Here is a 25,074-nt window from a genome sequence, read left to right as displayed (position 1 = left end):
TCGCGTCTCTGTCACTGCTTTTGTGTGTGTATTCGTGCCACAGACGTGTGCTGTATGTGAATACCAACAGTTGTGAGTGACAGCCATGAACGCCAGTTATTTTATTCAGGTTGAACACAAATTTTAGACCATTTTTACGCAGTTTAATTCGTAATTGTGAAAAGTATAGAATTGTTTTGCGCAGTCTGTTCTTTGAAACCACTATTGGTAGCATATGCTGGCGGGGGGTGGTATAAAATGTAAAATGTGAAATCTTAGGGGGAGTATGTTTTTTATTTTCAAGACATTATCGCAGTGATGATTGAACATAGGTAGATAGTGTTTGTTTTTTTTTAACAATTGTCATCTCTGTTCCTAAAAGTAGCCTAGAATGGCAATGCTACACTAAAGGTGACACATTTGTTTCTTGACACAATGTCCCAAGAAGTCTTTTATCCCACTTTTACACTAACTAATGCAGGCCTTTATGTTAAGATTTCCATTTAGATTACTGGCTTTCCATGTTTTCCTTATTTTTTACACTTGTCCACCAGATGGCGTTACTTTTTTCCCATTCAAAGCATGCAGTAAAAATCTCACCTTTTACCCATTTCTGCAAGGGTGTCTTGCAAATGAAATAAGTGTGTGTCACTATTGAGCTGGATAATAGTGTGTATGTACGTGTGTAATGTCTAAATACATAAAATGCAATGTCTTTAATGACATGCAATTTCTACAGCATTTTTATTAAGATGTTTCTTAAACTTTGACAATGAGATGTGTGATACTAATGATCATATTTCATGATGATTTACTTGATCAAAGGAGGAAATGTAATGGTAAGATTACATTTTACCACTGTCCCAGTTGATTTTAATGCCACACTGACTTGCCAGAAGAACAAACTCTTGCTATGACTATCTGTTCGAGTTTCCAAAAGAAGTTTCTCCAATGATGTTTCCATGTCAGCAGGTTCTGTTTAACCTCGAACACGTCCTTGCACCTGATAAAAGTTTGTACACTGTGTTCCTGTCCCATCCTTCAGGGAGACACTTGCGGCAGACTGATTGGGGTTTGTTTCAACGGTCTTTTTCTGTGCAGAATAAATATGATAAAGACGAATTTGTTGTTGAGCAGTCAATTTTTTCTACCAACTGGTGGAAATATTCCACAACTGTGTGTTGCACAGTGGTGATGCAGTGTGTTCGTCATAGTTAAATGTTTCAGATCGTCAGACAAATTTAAATATTAGTCAATGACAACACAACTGAACACTAAATGCAGTTTTTAAATGAAACTTTTTACTATTATGGGAGGAAAAAAATCCAAACCTACATGGCCCAGTGTGGAAAAGTGATTGCCCCTTAAACCTAATAACTGGTTGGGCCACCCTTATCAGCAACAACTGCAATCAAGCATTTTTGATAACTTGCAATGAGTCTCTTACAGCGCTGTGGAGAAACTTAGGCCCACTCATCTTTGCAGAATTGTTGTAATTCAGCCACATTGGAGGGTTTTCCAGCATGAAGCGCCTTTTTAAGGTCATGCCACAGCATCTCAATAGGATTCAGGTCAGGACTTTGACTAGGTCACTCCAAAGTCTTCATTTTGTTTTTCTTCAGCTTTGGATCATTGTCCTGCTGCAGAACCCATGTTGGTTTCAGCTTTAGGTCACCAACAGATGGCTGGAAATTCTCTTTCAGGAGTTTTTGGTAGACAGCAGAATTCATGGTTCCATTTATCACAGCAAGTCTTCCAAGCAAAGCAAAACAGCAACAAAACAGCCCCAGACCATCACACTACCACCACCAGATTTTACTGTTGGTATGATGTTATTTTTCTGAAATGTGGTGTTACTTTTTTACACCAGATGTAATGGGACACATGCCTTCCAAAAATTTCAACTTTTGCCTCATCAGACCAACAGTTTGGTTGTTGTTGTGGGGTCTTTTGTGACCTCTTGGATGGGTTGTCGCTGTGCTCTTGGGGTAAGTTTGGTTGACTGGTCACTCCTGGGAAGGTTCACCACTGTTCCATGTTTTGGCCACTTGTGGATAATGGCTCTCACTGTGGTTCGCTGGAGTCCCAAAACTTTAGAAATGGCTTTATAACCTTTTCCAGATTGATAGATCTCAGTTAATATTGGTTATGTTTTAACAGGAGGGCCATGTAGTTTTGGATTTTTTTCTCCCTAAATAATAAAAAGTTTCATTTAAAAACTGCATTTTGTGTTCAGTTGTGTTGCCATTGACTAATATTTACATTTGTTTGATGATCTGAAACATTTAAATGTGACAAACATGCAAAAAAAGGAGAACTCAGGAAGGGGGCAAACCCTTGTTCACACCACTGTATAAAACCTCCCAAAACATAATTCAAACTTGATATGTATATTTTGGGCAGAAGCAACTTATTTGACTCCTTTAAAGTGAAAACAAAATTTACATCAGTTTTGGGGAACGTGACCGAAGGCCTCGAGTATGATTTTTTTTTTCATTTTTAACCTAACACTGCATTAAAAAAAATGCATGAAAGGCATTGTTGCAACATTGATTCACCTCAGGTTCGAATAATAATGATACATAAATGTATTATTAGAATGTATGTTATGGTCATTTCTATCACTAAAAAAGCTGTGACGTGTAAACATAGTGACCTTTAAAGGGTTAAAAAAACGAATATCTTTCATATGTATACAACAGTAGTTTTAATTTTAAAAAACTGACATATTTAAAGTTTTTTTTTTTTAAAAGAACATATTATTACTGTAGTTTATGAGATATTTTTGATGATATTTTTTGTCAAAAGTATGAGTTTTTTTTTAAGGACATCTTGAGGGTTAAGTGACAGATGGGGAGACAGTGAATGCAGCACACTGACTAAAGCAGCTCCAGCGTTGCAGTAATGGAGGGTGCATACAGTCCTGCATCGGGTAGAAGTGAATGAAAATGTGCTGCAGTACTTCCAGGAGAGGTCATGCAGCAAGTAAAAAAAAATCAATGATGTTAACCTTTTCACGTATTCAAAAAGAATAAAATACTCCCCCAAGCCGCCATCCACCCCTCTTACTACACTCTCTCTCCTACAGCTTCCCTCCATCCATCGCTTGATCGCTCTCATATTCCCGCATAAAGGAATCACCTTTCACTGAGGAACGAGAACTCGTCTTCCTCCTCCCCCTTTCTTCCTCCTCCTCCCACTCCTCATCATCACCACCACCCTCCCCCTCCGCTTCCCTCACTTTTGCACAACTTTCTCCTCTTATAGGACACTGCAGCACTTGTGTTTAGTTGACTTACGTTGAGTTTTTAACGCGAGGAGCAATTTTCTCTCTGTGTGATGGCACAGTTGTATTTTTTTTACGGCATTCTATAATTTTAAACATTTTTTTCCACATGGAAACAAGCCCATAATGAGGTAAGTTCTGACTATAGGAGAGTGGATGCTTTAAGTGTAGTTTTCTGTGCTAAAGTTTGTAAATCACAGTTAAATAGCATCTAGATCGATCAGTGTGTGGATTGGTTTACAGTTCAGCACCACAGATAGCTCCTCTCAATCTCTCTTCTCCATCCACTTTTGCTGCACTTTCGAACAATCTCACTGCTAATAGGCAGCTGTAAAATGCTTCATATTTCACGCACACAAGTCTCTAACTGTGGTTCAATGCCTTTTTGTTGCCCTCCCTGGTGTCATACGTGGTCAGTTTATTGGTTTGATACCGCACGTGTGCGCTTTAAATTGGGGTTTCTTTGTGTGAGGATGCATCTGGCTGCCAATTTAGGATTGCAGATGTTTATGCGTTTTGGTTGCATGTCTGTTTAAGAGCAGGTAGTGAAAGTGAGCATGGGTTATAAAATGGAGGAGGGGGGGGGCATCGAGGTGAGAAAGGAGGCGGAGTGTTTCTACGCTAAAGAGGCTAAAACTGGAGGTGGGGGCCTCTTTCGCTCTCTCTTCTCTCTCTTTCTCCTGCAGCATTTCCTGCCTCGGCCACCATGTCCTACGCCACCTTCCCCCTCCATCGCCTCACCTCTCTGCACACGAGATGGGAGCGAGTGGTGCGCTCACCTGGCCCTAAGAAACTGAAGGGGGGCATCATGGAAACTGCTCATTTATATTAGCACAAACACTGCAGCAAGAACAGAGGGAGAGGAGGGATGAGGAGGTGAAATGGGGGGTGGGGGGATAGTGCGGGATTATGGGATGCATTGAGTGTGAGGTGGCAGCAGCAGTAACCAGGGGAAGAGAGTGCACACATGGAGAAGGAGAGAGAGGAATTTGGAGGATTGCTGACTATGCGGAACCGACCTGGCTGAAAAGCAAGAAAAAAAATCCCGTAGAGGGAGGGGCGGGCGGGGTTGGGGGTGGGTGGTGCACATGAGAAGGAGAAAAGGACATACAGGGAGGGAGAGGAGTGCACCTATGCAGAAGGAGGCGGGGCTAATGATAACATATTAAGTGATAGGAAATGAGCAGAAGGGTGTAAAAGAGATGGTGCCTCAGGGAGGTAAGGGTGTGTGTGTGCTTGTGTGTGATGCCTCTCAGACATTTTACTCCCGCACCCCCACCACTACCATCACCACCCGCTACCTCATCAAAGGATGTAACCACAAGGCGTCATGCTGTTCCATCCAGATCACTTTCCTGCCTCCCCTTCTCATCCCCCTTCACCATCACCCTCAGTGCACAGGAGACCCCAGCAGGTGAGATGGCGGTACTGCACCCAAGCTCTGCTGCTAACTCCCCCACTTTTACTACCACAGAATGCAGCACCTTATGCTCTAAGAGTGATTCCACAGGCCAATATTGTGCATGGATACACAAACAAGTAAATAGAGGCTGTTTTTTTTATCATAACAAAACTCAGCGTGCAGGCCAATTCCCACAACTTGAATGAAATAGCCAATCAATTAAGCAAGAGGAAAGGAAATGACCCTAGCTCCCCAGGGGACAACCAATCCAAACACTCCGCAGCACACACCCCTGGGGGCACTTTTCAGCCAAATAAAAAAGATCTCTCCTTGGTATGTGTTTTTAAAACGATTAACACATACAGTAAAAGCCACATCTCTTGACTAAAATCATTAAGCCACAGGAGAATGAACGCTGAGATTTCAAGACAAATCTGCTGTATTCTCACATGGATTCTTCATTCGTAACAGACTAGAGAAACTAAAGTCTTTTTTTTTTGTCTTTAACATAATCAGGCGGCCATGACAAGACAATGACAGGTCAATGAGGCCTTGAAGAGTAGCCAACAGGGGCGCGGGACTAAAGATCAATACCTTGAGGTACAGTAATAAGCATCAAATATGTCCAGTTATGATGATGTGTTTGTATAACAGTAAATAGCCAAAGAGACCATACAATTTTAAAACATAACCATTAGACCATTATCATCTTTACTTTGGGCAAATACTGTCATGTGAAATAATTGGGATATTTCGTGTCACCCCAAACAGTGTATCTATACTGACCCGCTGCACAAAAAAGGGTGAAAATGTGTCAAAACATGCACCCCTACCGTGTTGTCTGTGCTATTATTTTTCTGACAAATACACCATATGGTGACTTTGTTAGCACTCACTGTAACTTTAAGATGTTTAGCCGGATCAATACAACATTTGGTATATACTGTATCTTCAGGGGACTGACAAGAACATGTTGGTGAAATTTAAGCAATATTAGTTGAAAGACATGTCTGCCATCAAGCAAAACACCTTTGCAGGAATTAACCACTAACCACCCATAAGTCTTTGATCATTTGTGTAATGATTATAAAACTTTGGAAATAAAAATCTGTAACCGGGATGCATACCAAAACTCAGTAACTTGACGCAAATACTAAGTAGCTAGCTGTGGCTCATTTTGGTGCCAAAATAATAGTTACTATTGATTTACTGGCACCAAAATGAGGCATGGTAACTCAAACACACGTTTCTCCGTCACTGGCCACACCACCAACATAAGCAGGTCGCGACACTAACTTCACTTAGCTCAATTAAAACACAACTATTGCAGCAAACATTGTTGTAATGGTAGTCTAACATCTCCACAACTGTGTATCACTTTCTGCTCCAATTGTGCAGAATGAATGCACTTTCTGTAAAATCTTGTGATTTTTTTTTGTGCACATTTTGCACACAGCTGCATGAATTTATATTTCATATTGGTGAATTTATTACTTTTTTAAAAACCTATTTCTATTATTTTGAAGGATTTAAATGACTATTCATGTTCAACTTGCAGGTCACAAAATTACGTAAAAATAAATATGCATTGTTTTCGGAAAAAACATTTTTGTTTTCCCTTTTTTAAGTACCGGTTCGGGCACGGTTTAAGACCGGTATCGGATAATATGTAAATGTTAACCAACCCTAATCTGTATTACATGTATGCTAGTATGTCTTGCATAGCATTATAAGCGCAACCACAAATGTCATTTACAGTCATGTGAAAAAACATATTACGTAATCAACATATTGAATCGCAATGCTCATGGTATCAAAATATAGTGATATTATCGTGAGTAATGATTCCCACTCTTAGTGGGCACATCGGTGTTAAGGTGTCTCTTAGGTGCTTGGAACTAATTACTGATGGTCTTCCTGCAAGACGAAGCCCATTAAGATCATGTTTTAATCTACATGAGGTCATACACACACATATAGATAGGACAAGGTATTAGTGATGTGGAGGGGGGGACTATTCACATAGTGGAAGAGCAGTGGAGCAGGAGGACAGAGACACGCATTATTATAATCTTTCAACCCTATTTGGGAATTGTGCGATCTTTGTATGAATGTTAGGGTGGAGTTCGACACCAAGGTTTTTTGGGGGCTTGCGTAAGATCAGCAAAGTGGTCTCACACAGTGGTTCTCAATTATTTTCTGTGTAGCCCCCCCTTAGGGGACAGAACCTGACATTTATTTATCAGTACAAACCACTGTATGAGTTGCTGGCACCAGCATTGTTCAAGCATAAATAAAGACACTGACAGACCTGCCAAGCTTGGAGAAATTTTATGAGTCGTCCCTCCCCCGCTTCTCACGCCCCCCCGACGTCTCACTGCAACCCCCCGGGGCGCCTGCCCCACTGTTTGAGAAGTAATGGTCTAACATAAAGAGAAAAAAAAGATATTGTTAATCAAAAATAAGTATTTCTTACCTTGATTTCAGGTGTCTAACCTTACATTTCGGAGTTGACAATGTAGCAAATGAAATTGGCTTAGAAAGTTTTCTTTATTTTTATCAAGCTGTTGCACCTTTCCTCAAGTCCTCTGGTGCCCCCCAGGAGAAGTATGCCTCCCATCGTTGTTTTTTTTAGCCATTCACAGTCTTATATACGTGAAAGATACAAAAGTAGTATTTCTTGTGAGTATAATAAGTGGGCTTACCACTAAATACTTCAGCCTGTTGTTATAGTTTTCCTGTTTTTATGGTTGCTTTCTAAAACGTTTTGCTCCAATATATAACCTTATAGGGAGTGAATTAGTGTAGATCACATGTGTCAAACTCGTGCCCTGGAGGGCCGAGACGCTGCAGGTTTTCTCTCCAACCAGTTTCTTCAGCAGGTGATTTAATTGATGAGCTCCTTCCCTCAAACTGAAGGTGTTGATCATTAACATCACCTGCTTTAGTGACCGGCTGGAAAGAAAACCTGCAGTGTGTCGGCCCTCCATGGCACAAGTTTGACACCCCTGGTGTAGATTGTACCTTAAAAGTGCCAAAAATGGATGCGTATGTGTAAAAAAAAAAAATTAGCTGTAAGGTTACAATGTGTTGTCATTACGATACTGTTTTTGTTGCATTTTTGGTCCAGTAAAAGGTGCAAATGTTTGCATTAGAGACAAGTGACGATCCCAATTGGGAACCCACAAGACAGAGAGAAGGGGGTATAGAAGTCAGGGAGATTAGCCAAAGGATTCATTGTGTGAGGCGGGGAAGAGAATAGAAGAAATGGGGGATAGGTTAACCTCAAGGTCAAAGATTTGAGCGTCGGATAGGTTGAGTGATTGCCATCCGGTGACGACGATGGAGGCAAACATAACAGCCACAAAGCCGGGGCACTAATTCGATCACAAGTCTCAGAAATAGATCCACTCTCGCGTCACTTGTCTTTTTGTGTGCTTTTAACAGCAGCAGCAGCATCCTCACCATCTCTCTTTTGGGCTCAAATCAAAGGGGGGTGTTTTCTGGGTTACCCTCGGTCTAAAAATAGCACCAGCTGTAGATTTATAATGCAGGACTAGTGTGGGTGTGTGTGCGTGTGCGTGTGTGTGTATATGTGTGTGAGGGAGCGAGGGGTGGGGAGCAAATGGAGGAAAAAAAAGAGAGAGGCGAGCGTTACGGGAAGATGCAGTTGGCAGCAAGAAGCCAGGCGGGAAGTGATGGAAGGAAGGAAGGAAAGCGCGTTATGAAACTAGAGACTTGGTGTGCATGTGTGTGTGTGATGCAGAGGAATGCAGATGGAGCAAGTTGGCAGAGGTGGAAGAAGATCAGCGTCTAGACATTTAACTGCCCTCCTACACTTCCTGGATGAGATCCCAGCTATGATATACTGTACATCAATTTTTTGTGTGTATGCATTTGTGTGTGTGTGTGTGTGCGCCCGTGTACTTGCATTGTCAAACCTCCCTTCCAGGCCTTGACATACACACACAAACACATACTGTATGTATATATAAATATATAAACACACATGCAAGTGTACAAGCGATGCATGCTGACTGACGCTGCATGCATGCAAACAGCAAGATGGGGAAACACCCACCAGTGCTGGTGCCATGACCAATAACGCTTATGCAAATCAGCTGCACGTCACTGCATGCTTTATTGAATTTGATATCAACTGCAATAGAAACAGTATGGATGCAACGGTTACGGCGCCGCATGCTATTAAGGACAAAACGAGACTTGTTGAATGTGCTCGCTCCTCGCTGTAAATGGAGGCGGAGAGCTAATAAAAAGCATCAAAACACATGCACGGTTAATACTCACTTTGCCTTGAGCAGGTTGTGTGCCAACAACACACAAAAATGATCAATCACCGAGTGGCTTTCTTTCTGTCTTTGTTAAAGGTGTACGGAGGTGTAGTATATCCAATCGCACTCAAAGATGATTTTGTTGCTTTTTTATGTGTATCGCCCAGCACAAAAATGCAAAAAATACTGGTTATTGCCGAGTGTTACTTATGATCATGCTGTTGATGGCAAAAGGAATGAAGCAGAAAAAACACCCTGAGAACTGCCTGTCGTTTTCCTATCAATCACAAAACCGCACCTTTTCCTTTGTCTTACTGCCAAAATATGACCAGCTGTACTCTATCTGTATCTATGAGACTCCTTGCCAAATGTTTCAATGGAGATGCAGCCCTCTCTTTTGCCTTTTCCCTCTCTCTGTTCCTTCAGAGGAGCGTCACCTCCTGCACTAGTTTTTTCCCCTCTCCCTCCCTCAGACGATCCATGTGGGCGGATTAGACCTACAATTCAGAAGGGTGGGAGGAACCAGGTTGAAAACACATGCAAGGCTAATATGGTCAATTTACACAAATAGATAAATACATGCAATGGAGGGGAGATGCGGAAGGATGCTGGTGGTTTATTGCCATCTGCTCTCTCCCTGCTGGATGGCTGCACAAACACCATTTTGTCTACAGGTTCCCGGCATTGACATCAGCAGTCATGTGGCACCGCCAGAATGTATCTACAAAAGCTATGCAGGGAGACCTAAAGACAAATATATATAGTCCATACAAAGATAATAATGGTGATTTATGGCTATTTGTTTAACAATGTATTACTTTATTCATTATTTACATTTTAAACCAGTCATTTAGCCAAATAAGATACTCAAATCTTAAGAAACCTGGCTTTCGGGTATTTAAAATTTCTGTATTATTTATTATACTACTCTTGTATTTGTTGTTGTGATTTGGCACCAAGAGGTACTGACATTTTATCCTAAAGGAATAGGGATCTGCTAAATGTATTTAGAGTGTTTTCATATTTTTTTCCACAAACTCAACAGTAGTCCGGCACTACATTTTGCCTCAGAGGCCCAAAAGCTACATAACTTTTAATCAATCCACTAATTGTTATGCTAAAAAAGAAACATATTTTTGGGAACTTGAAAAATGACAAATCTGGTCTTTTGGACCGTCTATTAGAGCAATTAATGGGTGAGCAGTGTGCAGAGGACACGTTCACAATGCAGTGTTTCTGAATTCTGCTCAGCATCATGGCGGCCAAAACCGCACTGGGCATACTATGGAAGCGGATGACGCGTCAGCAGTTGTGTTTACGTCTAGTGTCCTTGATCTACAGTCACTGTTACGAACTCCTCAGTAAGAAAAGTAGCTATTGGCTGTCCCGGAAGTCGCTAGATGATGGCATCAGCTAATTTGTATATTTTTGCATATCATGTGACAAATGCTGTAGGAAAAAAAAGTCCTACAGACAAAACAGTGAGTAAAATCAACTTAATACATTTAGAACTACAAATACACCTGATTCTTGGTTTGTTCATTTAAAATTGGCCATCATTTCATCAAAATAAAATAATTTCAATATTTTATCTCAGGCCAGCGCCTCTCAAAGTCTCACCAGGGTAATAAATACATCCGGACTTGCCTCCAGCCGCCACCTTTTATCTTGCAGTCAGAACTACTTGTAACACAATGTTCTTCCATCACACGTTCTGACACACTGACAGGTAAGTGATCGAGTCCCAATGAGGCTTGAGTGTAATGAGTAGTAATTTAATGACGTTTAAGAAACATTTACGTTTTAGATCCCACTCTAAAACAGGGCGAGATCCACCCTGGCTGCATCACGCATGCGTGATTCATGGATGCATAAAGCTGCACTATGCTCTCAGTGTACCGTGGAAGCTGACAGTGCGGCTTGTGACCGGTTTGGGGCAGGGCGGTGCTGCTGCTCAGTGAGAACAGAAACTGTACAACCGTGGTCACTAATTTTATTGGAGAGGTAGGTACATCTACACCCCAAACCCATATACACACACACACACATATATGCCTAGAAAATATATTTAAAGCTTTGTCTTCAATACAAAGCTGTTATTATTGGGTGTGGGTGTCAACATTTCAGGTTTTTGTCATTGTGTCTTTTGCTCTGTTTTTACCCTTTTTTAATGTTTCTTTAAAGTCTCTTGTTTCTGCACTGATGAAATGACAACTGAGCCACGGGCCGGGGATGGCCCCCGAGGCGCATTTTGGCCATATTTTACAATAATCAAATACTCTCCAAGAGAAATTCACATTTCATAAGTGTCATAATAAATGTAATCACTTAAAAATAAAACAAGGCAATATAGGAGAGATAAGAAAAATAAGAAAATAGAAGAATATGAAACAGATCACTTCAAATTCGATAATACGTAATAAGTTAATAAGTCCAGTCCTGTGTATGTTTTGACCGCTTCCCCTCTGTTGTGTTGAAAAGCCGCATGGCGTGAGGGAGGAATGATCTGCTCATTCTATCAGTGGAGCAGGACAGTGATAGTAATCTGCCACTGAAACTGCTCTTCTGTCGGGAGATGGTGCTGTGCATTGGATGATGGAAAGGAGCCTGCTCAGTGACCTTTGCTCTGATGTCAGGCTGTCCACCTCAGTGCCAATGACAGAGCCTGCCTCTGCACCAGTTTGTCCAGGCGTGTGGCGTCCTTCTTCTTGAGGCTGCTCCCCAGCACACTACTGCATACAGGAGGGCACTTGCTCCACAGTCTGGTAGTGAATCTGTAGCAGCTTCTTGCATACCGGCCCAACAGTTGCTTCTGATGGTTAAGTAGCTTTTCACATGCAGCGATTCAAACAACTACCTCACCCATGGTGCCAAAGAAACACAAGACAACAAATATGTGACACACAACTTAACCTGCCCACTGCACTCTGTCTAGGAGGTAAAGAAGGAGGGATGCTCACATACTAGTCGATGTTTTATCGCTCATAGTTCATACTGTATATCACACATCCTTTATTCATGTATATTCTGGGTGTTTTATTCAGTAAAAAAAATAAATTCAATTTCGTTATTTGAGGTGGTCCAATGTTTAAAGTGCTCCTGAAAAAAAGGGCCACAAGAACATATACTTTTACAAAAAAATAAGACAAGTAAGTCCAGGTGGACCGTTAGAACGTGGCATATTGTAAAAATGTGGTTGTATGACAATGCTGTTTTTAGTGTGGTTGTTAGTTGCAGTGATGTTTCGAATATTTTGGCTTTAGCTACATGAGGGAAGCAAAATATAAGGAACACCTCCAAAAGTCCAATGATCAGCAGGTCTGCTAATGCACTTATTACTAACAGGAAACTCCAAGTGAGTGCATGATGGACAATATGAACTCATGAAAATTACAGTAGTAGTAAAAGGACAAAGGGCTATTGTGTTTGTGTGTGCAGCTTACTGCGGCCGCAAGTGCATCCGAGAGAGAGAAAGAGAGAAGATGAGTCAAAGAGACACGAGCGGGAGAGACAGGAGTTTGTACGTTGAGTATTAGTGCAAAGCAGCTTGTGTTATTGTTAAATGAGCCAGTTTAAGCTTAAACAGTTCGCTCGTACATGCAGAGGCTACAACAGAAGCTCATTAGCTGCTTTGATGCTAAATTTGCTTTGCCAAATGGGAAAAGTTTTCAAAAGACTTTGCAGTACTTCAGTTGTTACAATGAGGTCAGGTTTCTTCAGGTGAGCCTGCCCTAACATAAAAGTAAGATATTTTACATATAATCTAAAAAGCTATAACTTCCACTTCTGAGACAATAAATTGCGATATTTACTTATTAATTGGTCCCCTGAAACCAGGACATGCACATAAAGTTATGCATTTCCTCAAGTGATGCATATTTTCTCAAATACTGTAGCAGCCTGGGGAAAATACTGCCTCAAATGGAGAGAGTGCCAGGTGTCTATTTGGGTTAAGGCAGGGCTCTCTCACTCAATTTCACTGTAGGCCACTGGAGGTAGAGTTTGGGTGTGGCTGGGCCGCATCAAGTATTGGGAGTAGGGCTGGGAATGTCAGGGTACCTCACGTTATGATTTGCGATACATGGCTCACAATAAAAATGATATCTTGATACAGTGATAGGGTGACACAAAAAATAAATACATAACTTCAACCTTTGCATTTTGCTGCATTCAGCTTACCCGTGACCCGAATGAGGACGAACGGTACAGAAAATGGATGGAATTTTCATATTTAAGCAGAATAAAAGAAGCAACTCATGCAGAAAACACAACATCTCATGTCTCTAAGTAGATCAACTCTATAAAGTAGAAGCATAACAAAAATAAATATTTAGTGTAGTATGTCAGTAGTGACGTATTCACTGAAAGGAGACAGAGAATGACCTGGATAAGATTGAGCAGCACGACAATTTTGACAAACGACGTCAACTAAACACACGTCTCTTGATTGAATAACACAACATTTAGCATTTGAATACAAAAGTAAACATTTCTCTTACTGGACAGTTTTCTCCGTGAGTGTGGTGACGAACGAGGTTGGTGTCCATGGCTGTCGTGCCGCCTGTGTGTCCTATTTACATTAGACACTTCTTCCATAATGCAAAGTCTACGTTGTCTCATCCATGCTATAAAAGCCAAAGTGAGCCAATACTTTTGATTTTAACTATGCAAGATGATTTTTCCATTTAACTTCACCGATCAAGTGTACTTGCTATGCGCGTTTAATTGTTTGGTTATTATTCTTCTTCCACTTCTTTTTTTCTGCCCAATTTTCGTTTTTTTTGTTTTGCCTTTTTGTAATGAAATTGAATAACGATGTAAAATATAGATTTACATTTTTTCTGGTGGGGGAAAAGAGACATTTATTATTACAGAAAATACCATAATTTGTCAAATTTACAACTCCCATGATGTCACACGTGACTAATAATTGAGTTTACAAAAGAATCACCCGGTTTTCAGGAGGATTTAAGGTGTTCTACAAAAAGTGACATGTTGTAATAGCAGCGCAACAGTTGAAAAATCTTCTTTATCAATTATAAATAATGTGGGTTTGGAACTGAGGTAAAAAATATAACCAGCAACATGTTTGTGTAGTATTTGCAATAACAGTAAAGCACATTTTGTACAACTATCATAATGCATCGTCATCTGTTTCCATCTTACTCATTAGTAATGAGGTTGCATATTTTACGACAATAAAGTCTACCTACTTTTTTAAGACCACAGGATGGTTCATTAGCACTTATCAAGGCAACAACGGCAGAGGCAGTGTTTGAGTTAAGTAGCTCACTGCGTTTGCTTGTCAAGCTGCATAAATACTGAATGTTCTTACTTAAGCCCCAGCATTAGTCAACAGATAGGCGGCAGCATGCTGCAGCTCATGCATAAGGAAGTGAGCTGACCTGAGCGCATGTTTGTGTGGTCAAGAAAAAGAAAAGAGGACCCAAAAAAAATGAAATGCTATTGTTTGTTAGAGTAAGCAGTACTTGCACAAATAGTTTGGATAGGGGGGCGGCATGTGGTGAGTGATAGGTGGCATCAATAAAGATTAATAAACCACACTTTTGTCACCGTCAGCCACTCTACCCATACAGGACAGAAAGCGACAGAAATTGCATAAAATCAAATGTTTTCATATTGCTTCCATGGCCCACCTTCTGGCTCTGGTGGCCAGGGAAAGCCCCCTGCTTTTCGTCAGGGGTCTAGGCAGGGCCCAAAAAATGGCAAAAAAAAAAGTTTTTGAGGTTTTGAGTGAGTATGTGTGTGTGTGAGTGTGTGCGTGCGTGTGTATGTGCAAGGATGGGAATAGCAACAAAACATGAGCCACTGCAACCACAAATGATTCATTATTCATCTGTATCTACCAATAACAACAAATGTTTTGATACTAAAAGCACAAACTTTTGGCATGCATATCTATTTTTATTTACCAGTAGCCAAAATTGCATTAAGCCAGTCAACACAGGTAAAGTCTATGTCAACTAGAGGGAGACGACACATTCCCACATGTGGGGAATCCATGCACTGCAACCATGACACAGCCACTGCAAAGGTAAATGGAACGACATTATGCTTTTTGGCAGCAGATTTGGTTTAGATTCAAAGTGCATTTCTTTTGGATGAGGAACCTTTAGCCTTTGTCTGAGGTCCAAGTGTGCAGATGAAGGTGAAGGGGCGCGGCTTCATTTTCAGCAGTGGATTATTTTTCCCATCAAAGCAGAGGCAGCAAATCATGCTGCCGCACTGTAGGTACACAAATCAAAGTGAAGACGGTGTCCAAACTAATGATTTCAGTGAGGATGTAAAGGCCAGATGCATTCTTGGGAGGTGTAACAAACAACACAGTAGTTTGTCACTTTTTGGCTGCCCTTCATGGATGTGGTACCTAAGGGGTACCAGGTGCAGGAAATAAAGAAAAGAAAATGTCCATCCTCCATTTCCTCCATTATTTTAATAACTGCCAAGTCTACCTCCACCTTCTTAGTAAGTTCACAGTCAAGTTTGGCTGAAGTAACAAGCACAGCCTCTCAAAGTGTCCAAATATTGTACAGCCTAGGTTCTCAAAGTGGGGTATGTGTACCCCCAGGGGTACACCAATTGGCATTGGGGGTAGGTGAATAAAAACCCTAAACAATTAGCGCCTACCACTCACAATTACGTGTGCGCCTGAACACCTCACAGCCCACAGAGAACGGCGCAGAAAACAGAAAGGAGACAAAGCATGATGTTCATCATATGAACAAATAAGCAAGTTTGATGTTTATTTTGTCTGTCTAATCTTAAAGATTCCATGTATATTGGCGTTCCAATCCCCGCACGGCACTGCGGTGAAAACCTGTCACTGAGTGGAGACCCCGAAAATTAGGCTTTATCGTTGGTATTTTTGTACTTTGGATACTGCTTTATCATGCTCATTCAACTTTCCCTTGGTAAAATGCATATGCAGACTTAAACGATAGCCATCATGAGTGGACAAAAAAGTGAAGCTCAAAATCAAATCAAAATGTGACCATGCAAAATACACATTTTTGAACCGGAATAAGAGTAAAATTAATTATGCTCAGCAAGATTAAGTAATTATGCTCAAGATTTCAAGTTAATTAAGATACAAATAAAAAGGTTTATATTTTTTAACTGTGCAGGAGAAGGGGGTACATGGCTTCTGGTTAAATTTCTGAAGGGGTACATGACTGTAAAAAGTTTGGGAACCAGAACTGAACAGTGTCTTTCACCACTATAAAATGCAGTCCAAGTGTGATGTGTGTGATATAGTGCCCTGCATGGCCTTCCTGAATGCTGCACGCATCTTCTGACACTGTCCACTGCCCCATGTTGTTTTTTATTCCATTAAATGTTTTTCTCCATAAACTGTTTGTCAGTAAATCTTCGACACCAAAAGTGGTGTCTTAATAAGTCCGTTAGCGATCCACCCACGGGTCCCCATCCATCTGGTCCATCAAGAGTTGCCTTCAGCCAAACAATTGACCAAATCACCAACAAATTAAAAAGAGACAAAAAAAGACAATGGACAGAGTGGCAATGGCTACATAACAGACTCAAACTATTTTATATGAATTGATATTGTTGTTTTGTGTGGTAAAAACAAATGCACTGATTTTTATGAATATTTGCATGACAATCAATTTCATTTTGAAAATATTCCAAAATGTAGTGAATGTTGTGTTTTTGTTTTTTTTATTCTACAAAAAATAGAAAAGGAGGGGGCTTTGGAAGATCATTCACTTTTGGTATGAAACTATACAAAATGCAGGATTCCTTTTTTTTTTCTTCCAAACTGACAATTTTTTTAATTTAATAGCTAAATTGGAAAATTCACATTTTGGTTTGTTGCAGGTCTACTACCATATTGAGCCAAATATAAGACAGTCTTTTTCCCCAAGAAAAGACAAAAAAAACACAAGTTGACTTGCATTTGGAGTCTACATTTATACATGCAAACCAGAGGTGAAGCCAAATTTAGCAGCTGTTATTTCACTTCTATTGAAAATAATTAATTAACAATTAATTCAATTCATTTTTTATGATTTTGTCCAAAAACATGTCTCGAAAAAGAGGGATGGTCTTATATTCAGAGTTGTCTTATAGTCAAGTCAATATGAAATTGAAGTTTTTGGGGTGTCATCATGAGTGAAGAGAGTGTAAGTCGTGTGTCTTATTTTTGTCTTTAAAGTGGACAAATACTGTGCAACGTAAGGCAACCAGGAAATGAGCTAAGTTCTACACAGAATTTAAACAAACGTTCCATACGTAAACATCCATAAAGGATGAAATGATGCAGTTTATGTCAAGACTTACTTTGTAATTTGCTTCCAGACACAATAGGTTGACTTGCTGAATGTTCTCCCTTAATTCCTTCAGAAATGTCCTGTCTATTTCCTTTCAGTCACTTTTTCAGTCAAAGCACAAACAGGTGTATTGATTGGCGGTCCTCTTAGCTTTAAAAGGACAAACCTTCAACAGGACACTTGCTGTTGTTCTTGTGCAGCCTGGGCATGCGCTCGCTATTCTTGCCTGTCTTTTCGGCGCTGCGGATCTCGGCCTCCCAGTGCTTCCTCACCATGGTGTACAGCCTCATGGTGGCCTGGGCATCCTGGACCTGGAAGAATGTTTTCACCGCATTACATTCATGACGACCAGGCACGCCAATAATGAACACCGAGTATGATGACTTACAGAGGAATGTTCACCCTGCTGAACCTTGACGTTGAGTATTCTCTCGCAAAGTACTCTCAGCGCGGGGCGGTTACTCTGAGAGAAAAAAATAAATGTAGAACAATTAACATTCTGTCCAATGATGATGACAAGATTCTATTTGTTGGTACCATGACAATTTTCCTGAAGGGTTTGTATTTCTGAGTGTCACGGATTTTCTTTTTTGGGTGATCCAGGAGCAAAATCTGCAACAGTAAAGAATGTTATGGTTACATTCACTTGTGTAAAAGGTGTTCATTGGGGATAACTGGTTATTACAACTACAGAAATTGAATTATATAAGAACTAGAACAGCTTTAAGACCTCTGTAAAAACTGTATACAACACTACTTAGACAAAACGTCCTTGATGCTGGACCTGGTAGAGCTGGCTGGCTCACCAACTACATGTTTTGATGGTGATTTTCCCACATAATAATCACCCAAGCATGCCTGGACCTCAGAAGTCCTTACCCACATTGTTACCAAAAAGGTCAAAGCAAAGAATTGTAAGGAATCGCTAAGATTAATACAGTCGTCTCTTGTTTATCACGGTTAATTGGTTCCCAACATGATCGCGATAAGTGAATTTCAGCCAAGCAGACTTCAATATTAATAAATGGAATATTATCATTGTTAAAAGCATAGAAAAAAGTGAGCGACGACTGTGACTAAGATTCAGAGGCCCCCCAGGTGATGCATATGAGTAGCAATACCTTTAAGTCATTATGCAGCGCATGTCCCACCACTATTCTTCCCTTTAGTATCTCGGCAACTTCCTTCCGCACAGTTGTTACGTCCTCTCCTGCAATTTGGAAGCAAACATGGCATATTTACACAAGTAAAAAACAGACAGGGATTAAAAAATAAAAAAATTAAAAATTAAATACAAAGTTAACTTGCAAACCAAGAAGGGAAGTCGACAATATAACAAACCACAAGGGTCACTTTATGTTGACAAAGTGAACTGATTTAATGTGGCATTGCAGAAAGCTGGGAAAGGAGATATTTTGGACCACCAACTAAGAAAAGTTGGAACACAGCTGAAAATGCAACTTGACTTCATGGCAATGAACAAATATGATGTAACAAAGGAATCTTCCATTGTCAATGTCAAGTCTCAATTACAGTAAATCTAAACTGGGACCAAAAAAAGACTTTAATGCGCATCCAACAATGGATGTTGGGACTTTTATGTTTAATAAATAAATTAATAAATAAAATATTTTTAAAAGGCAAACACGGGAAATGTGTAGGATTTGAGCGTTTTTTAACTACAGGTTTGTGCAACTGTAATCTTTTAAAGTCTGGATTTTTGTTAATTGATAATATAAAGCAGGGCTCAGGAACCTATGGCTCGCGAGCCACATATAACTCTGTTGATGTCTGCATCTCGCTCTCACACATTTAACAGTATAAAATTTGTTCTTTTTATTTTTTTTCCCCACTGACATTTAAAAGTAAAACGTTACAGAAATTACAGTGTTAAAAATAATGTTCACAATATAAAACATTACACGTAATGCCTTTTAATCCATTTATTCATTTTCAAGATTCAAGAGATTCAAGTTTTATTGTCATATGCTCAGTAAAACAGGTAGTTATACTACACAATTAAATTCTTATTCTGTCAATTCTCCCAAAAAAGAAAGAAAACACAAGAAAATGAATAAGAACATAAGAAACATAAATACCAATAAATTACACAACAAGAACAGAAGAGACATTAATACCAATACATAAAAAAAGCAACAATAACATGTCCAGTGCTATGAGTGTGTGTGTGTGTTGCGTGCGGCGTGTGTGAGTGCTTCGTTGAGAAGCCTGATGGCCTGTGGGTAAAAGCTGCTAGCCAGCCTTGTGGTCCTGGACTTCAAACTCCTGTAGCGTCTGCCTGACGGTAGGAATGTGAATAATGAGTGTTGTGGATGTGTGCCAACAGTCCTTCCAATATATTCCGGGTCAGACGCCAAAACACGATTATAATTAGATAAGACGTCAAGAAGTAAACGTCCCACCTTTAGTCAGTCTGCTAGCTAGCTAGCTAAATCTGTAGCGCAAACACTTTTGACGAAGAAGATGGCAAAAAGAAAGAAAGATGAGGAGTACCGTACATTTCAGCATGAATGCACAGAGGTATTCGCCTTCGTCGAGAAAGCATGTTTGGTGGCGTGTCAAATATGCAGTGATAAAATTTAATCGATGAAATGGTCAAATATAAAGTGGCACTTTCACACATGCTACATTTGCATCTACATATTCAGCAGGGGACAGCCGGAAGAAGGCGTGCCTAGAGCTAGAGTGCAAGCTAGTCAGCAGCAACTCAGTGCATGGAGCCAACAAGTTGACTGGTCTTCGGCCAGCTTTGCTGGTTCTTTCGCAACAGTGAGGAACAGAAAGCCATTCACAGACGGCAAATCTGCTAAAACATTCATGCTTCATGTGGCGAATGAACTTTCTGACATCTTTTCAGGTAAAGACAAGATAATCAAACAGATAAAAGCCATGCCTCTGTCAGCAAGAACTGTTCGGGATCGTACCATAATGATGGCAAATTAATCAACCACACTACAAAGCCAGTGTTAAAAAATATGATGTGGCTCTCGTGAAAATATATTTTAAAATAGTTGGCTTTTATGGCTCCCTTAGCCAAAAAGGCTCCCGACCCCTGACAAATATGGAAGAAAGTCCACTAGTGTAATATGTAGTTAAGGATGGTCCTTTTTTAATTTACAGTTTTTTAAATTTTGTATTATATTTAAGAATTTTGTGGCCTTATTTCTTTTTTGCAATTGTGATATTTAATTGGACTTTCGCCTCATTGTCATAATATAGTATAAGCATAATAGTGCCCTGGAATGCACTTTCACCAGTAACTAAGTACTGTGACCCAAACATAAGACGGTATTTTTTCTCCTAGTAAAAGTCTAAAAAATGAAGTTAGGTTGTTTTATATTCGGGGTCTTGAGAGTTATACATGCAAACGAACAGGTGACACCATAATTCTAATAATTAACATTTATACCGGTGTAGGTCATTTTCTTATAATTGGAAGAATTTATACAGGTATATAAAAATTATCACACAACCCTAACCAATATATTAACTTTTTTTTGCTGTGTGGCAATTCTGTCGCTGTGTTCCTGTGTCTCTCTCTGTGCTGCTCACTGCCCGAGTACTTGTATATAGTATCAATGCTCTTATATACATCTGCCAATATGTCGGATGTCGGCATTTTTCAGCACCCATTATCGGTATCGATGATACCACCGCTTTCTGTTCTGGTGAAAGCACACAAGAACTCATTAAAAAGGTCAAGGATGAAATGGTCATATTAAAGTCATGGTTTGACAAGAATAGATTATCTCTGAATTTAAGTAAAACTAAAATAATGCTATTTGGTAATAGTAGAAAGGACACGTACGACCAAATACAAATTAATGGAACGGATATTGAAAAAGTGGAAGAATATAAATTCCTTGGGGTTATAATAGATGAAAAAATGAGTTGGAAATCTCATATTAAATATATACAGCAAAAGGTGGCGAGAAATATCTCTATATTGAATAAAGCAAAATATGTTCTTGATCAAAAATCACTCCACACTCTGTACTGTTCCTTAGTATTACCATATTTAATGTATTGTGTGGAGATATGGGGAAATAATTACAAAAGCAATCTTCACTCACTCACTGTACTGCAAAAAAGATCTGTGAGGATAATTAATAATGCCAAGTATAGAGAACATACAAACCCTTTATTTTTAAAATCACAGATATTAAAATTCGCAGATTTAGTACACTTTCAAACCGCTAGAATAATGTATAAAGTTAATAATAACTCGTTACCCAAAAATCTAATTAAGTATTTCTCAATCAGAGAGGAGAAATATGATCTTAGAGGAAAATTAAACCTAAAACATTTATATGCGAGAACAACGCTGAAAACCCACAGCATTTCCGTGTGTGGAATTAAATTATGGAACGGATTGAGTAAAGAACTCAAACAATGTACAGAGATGAGCAAATTCAAAAAACAATACAAGCAGTTGATGTTTGCTAAATACAAGGCAGAAGAGTCCTGATTGTTCTGTCAGGTTTGTTATTTTATTTTATTTTTTTATTTTTATTTTTTTTATATATTTTTTATTTTATTTTATATATTTTTTTATATTATTATATTTTAATTTTTTTTTTATTAAATTTTATTTTTTATTTATTTATTTTTATTTATTTTTTTAATAATTTTCTTTGTTGTGTTTAAAAAAAAAAAGAAGGAAAGGAAAAAAAAAAAAAGCTTTGTTCTTATTTATTTATTTAGTATTGTCATCATTATTATCATTATTATGAATGTTCTTTCTTTTTTTGGGGGGAGGGCTATCTCACCGTTATCTATTATGTGTTATCCTGACTATCACTGAAAACATGACAAGGAATGCAGGAAGTGAACTACATGTACTGTACTAGATGTAGAATGGATGGGGGGTAGGATTAAATAAGCTTTGCTTCTTCCTACTCCTTTTGGACATGTGGAACTGTCAAAGAATGATTCACGAGATGTATTCCATTGTAACCCTCATGTTCAAATAAACTAAACCAAACCAAACCAAACCAAACCAAACCAAAAATGCCATATCGGTCGGGCTCTCGTCAGTAGGATGCTTCATGTGATCATGACACCAAACACGTCAATCTTGTTATTTCCGCTGTGAAAAGTACCATTGAAAGGCATATTTCCTGTGTCATTTTTTAGCATTTCCGTCATTTCTTCCGTGTTTGGAGGCGGCGGAACAAGTGACGTCAGATACGGACACCCCACCCGGAACTTATGCTTCACTACAACGCATTCTCTGATATTATTCCCCAATTCACATTTCCAAAAGACACCATTCACCTCATCAGATGCATTGGCAAACTTTGTGAGATAAATGTTACTGCCCCGCAGATGGAAATAAAAACTCAAAAACCCACAAGATGTTCGACCGTGGAACAGCGTGGCAAGGTGGCAGTAAGTCGATCTACATGTCTTCTGCTACTATTCTCCACAGTAGCCAGCCTCGTGCCCATGGCAGCTAACGCAGTGCTAATTCCAATGTAGCTTGTTCTGTCTTTGATTGCAGCGTCACTACAAATATGGGTTTTCATGCCAAATTGCTTGCTAAACAACATTATCTTCAGCTCTGTACAGTGTGCAAAGAGCAAGCTGATATCTGTCTGTGGATATCACTGCCAGTAAAACATAAACTCCTCACAACACAATACTAGTGAATGTTGTTATTGTTGTGAATACTGTATGTCACTTTCTTTGTGTGCATTCATGGCTGTGCATGTTTACACCGGTTGCCGGTGTCACCCATAAGTGTTCTACACCTGAATTGTTAGCAAAATATGGCTTGCTGTCACTCGTCTTTCTAGCCTATCTTGCAGTTGATGTGTCAGTTTCAGTAAGTAAATCCATGTTTTTTACTAGATCTATTCTAGGAATCTTACAATAAAAGTATGGGGGCTCATTCCTGGGCTAAATAAGCAGCGATTGCTGGTCAGTGGTCTTTTATTTTGTAGTGTGCATGGAGCTTTCAGTGCCACTTACTGACAAAACATACTTGTGGCCATTTTTGTGTGTGTGTCATATAATAGTTATCACAACATTTTATCAGTGAATGTAATTATAGTGTTATTGTTGTGATTATGTCACTTTCTTGCATGTGTTTGAATATGGTCACATGGCATGTCAAAATCACCACTTCATTTCACTCCTATTTCATAGTTTATAGTGTCATAGTGTTTTATTTTCTATGACAGCAGTATGACAAAAATGGTTTATTAATGGAATATTTTCATTTTGTTATTGTTTATTTCTCTTTGTTGGTGTCATGAGCACTTTACTAAGTATATTTCATCTTCTTACTTGTCATTAAAAGCTAAACATTCCCACTCACCATCTCTGATGTCCTCTGGCCGGATACCACTGACAGCCGTCCTGTAGTCCGTCACCTCCTCGGTGGGCTTCACGTATTTGTCATAGAGACACTTCCCATAATGGTTGACGACGGAAACACGTGCCAAGATGCTATCCTCACCATCAGGACCTACTCCCACCATTTCACAGTCTATGGCGACGACCTTTGTGAGGCTGACGGCAAACAAGAACACAGGATTGAGGTCAATTTAGCCAACATGGCAACATACCCGTGGTGGTCAAGCGTCACTGAAGCTACTGTGAAATCACTCACCCTTCAAAACCTTTCATCTTCACCAGAGCGGCCTCCGTGTCTGGATTTTTCTTAACGCCCATCTTCTTCCTCATGATATCTGCTGCCTCCGGACCAACAGTCGCCTCGAGGTCCTCAGGGTCCACATCATCAAACCAAATGTCCACCCTGTGAGACATCCAAAGCCATCATGTAGCTTCATTATTTTAAATACAGTGTAAATTATGTATACGTACTCTGTAGGTTTGGTCACATTGGCCTCAAGTTTCAGCTTCTTGACTGTTTGCTCGCCATTTGATTTGTACATATTTTTCCTTTTAGAAGCAGGTAGCTGTTTTGTCTCTAACCCAGCAGGACTTTTAGCCTGAGAGTCAAAAGATTTGTGTTGGACAGCTTTTGCTGAATCTGTCTTAATGGATGTATTTTTACAATGTACATTTTTAGATGGCTTTTCTTGCTGAGGCCCATTGCAGTGTTCTGATGTTTTTGGCTTATTTGTCTTCGTTTGGCTTGACTTTAAAGTCTGTGGGAATGAAGAAAGTGTTGAATATGACATAACTTAATTTTGTTTTTATCAGAAGAGACGCCATCTTACCTCTTGTAATACTTTCCAGTTGGCAGAAAAGAGGCGTTCATCCTTCGGAGGTTTTGTAAGTTGAATAGTCGGGGACTTTTTTTCTACTTTAGCTTTCTCCATTTGTATCCAGAACTTCTTTTTCTTTTTCACAGTTTTGTATTTCCCGGCAGGTTGCGCTTGTCTTTCAGAAGAAGCATGCTTTTTCTTCTCTTTCACCTTCGACATTTCGACCATTTGTTGACAGTTTCCTGAGAAGTTATAGCCAACACACGGCTATGTTAGCCTCTTCGTCACTAAACGTGCCCTTTGCACAAAACTATGCCTTTTCTGTGTGAGGCCGACGAATAACCATGCGAGAGGGGAAATTGTTCACCAAAATACATAAAAAACACGGACGAATGCTCACGTTAAACTTCTCCTTTCTTCTTGGACACGTTAAAATTCTACCTCCCCATGCGACAAAACCACGTAGAGACGTCCTCTTCCGTTTAGTGTAACAGATTAACGTGTTCGACGTCAACATGAACCCAAGAAGTGCTTGCGTGTAGCTGGAACATTTGTAAAGAAATTATGCAAAACTATATCCGTAACTATAAATAATTGTGCTCATATA

The 25,074-nt window shown here is 39.6% G+C and overlaps 2 protein-coding genes across 14 annotated transcripts in view; both read right to left on the bottom strand.

The window, feature by feature from the left end:
* kcnc3b (potassium voltage-gated channel, Shaw-related subfamily, member 3b) overlaps positions 1 to 9,405 on the bottom strand; it is a 74,325-nt gene extending 64,920 nt beyond the window's left edge. For 5 of the 10 annotated variants that reach the window (XR_008566488.1, XR_008566489.1, XR_008566487.1 and 2 more), the window contains exon 1: positions 8,976 to 9,404. The gene's annotated coding sequence lies outside the window, so the exon portion shown is untranslated. Of the gene's footprint in view, positions 1 to 6,978; positions 7,069 to 8,975 lie in introns of those variants that run through there. The other 5 variants (XR_008566485.1, XR_008566484.1, XM_054756662.1 and 2 more) reach the window with 3 other exon arrangements.
* Positions 9,406 to 10,970: 1,565 nt separating this feature from the next.
* On the bottom strand, positions 10,971 to 24,945 carry rexo4 (REX4 homolog, 3'-5' exonuclease). 4 transcript variants are annotated; one of them, XM_054768578.1, is made up of 10 exons: positions 24,480 to 24,945; positions 24,321 to 24,407; positions 24,121 to 24,248; positions 23,906 to 24,052; positions 23,612 to 23,805; positions 18,390 to 18,478; positions 17,806 to 17,880; positions 17,657 to 17,731; positions 17,435 to 17,579; positions 10,971 to 15,205 (listed from the first exon to the last, which is right to left on the bottom strand). In XM_054768578.1, exons 1-10 carry the CDS (start codon positions 24,693 to 24,695, stop codon positions 15,174 to 15,176), a joined length of 1,188 nt encoding a protein of 395 aa, XP_054624553.1. In that variant the 5' UTR covers positions 24,696 to 24,945; the 3' UTR covers positions 10,971 to 15,173. The 4 variants fall into 4 exon arrangements, 3 of the variants coding, with proteins under 3 accessions (XP_054624553.1, XP_054624551.1, XP_054624552.1); XR_008569624.1 differs by having other exon boundaries at positions 10,973 to 15,006; positions 15,091 to 15,205; positions 24,121 to 24,407; XM_054768576.1 differs by having other exon boundaries at positions 10,973 to 15,205; positions 24,121 to 24,407.
* Between the last annotated feature and the right edge of the window lie 129 nt (positions 24,946 to 25,074).

The sequence above is a fragment of the Dunckerocampus dactyliophorus genome, chromosome 2 (genome assembly GCF_027744805.1).
Source record: "Dunckerocampus dactyliophorus isolate RoL2022-P2 chromosome 2, RoL_Ddac_1.1, whole genome shotgun sequence".
In the NCBI taxonomy this organism is placed as follows: domain Eukaryota; kingdom Metazoa; phylum Chordata; class Actinopteri; order Syngnathiformes; family Syngnathidae; genus Dunckerocampus; species Dunckerocampus dactyliophorus.
Note: the sequence above shows the minus strand (reverse complement) of the source record. Positions and strands in the feature narration are given on the sequence as shown.

Coding starts and splice junctions, on each gene's coding strand:
- rexo4 (XM_054768576.1), bottom strand. CDS start 24,695: ATGGTCGAAATGTCGAAGGTGAAAGAGAAGAAAAAGCATGCTTCTTCT. Junction 24,053..24,120: donor AATGTGACCAAACCTACAGA/GTACGTATACAT, acceptor GATGTCTCACAG/GGTGGACATTTGGTTTGATG. Junction 17,580..17,656: donor AGCAGGGTGAACATTCCTCT/GTAAGTCATCAT, acceptor ACATTCTTCCAG/GTCCAGGATGCCCAGGCCAC.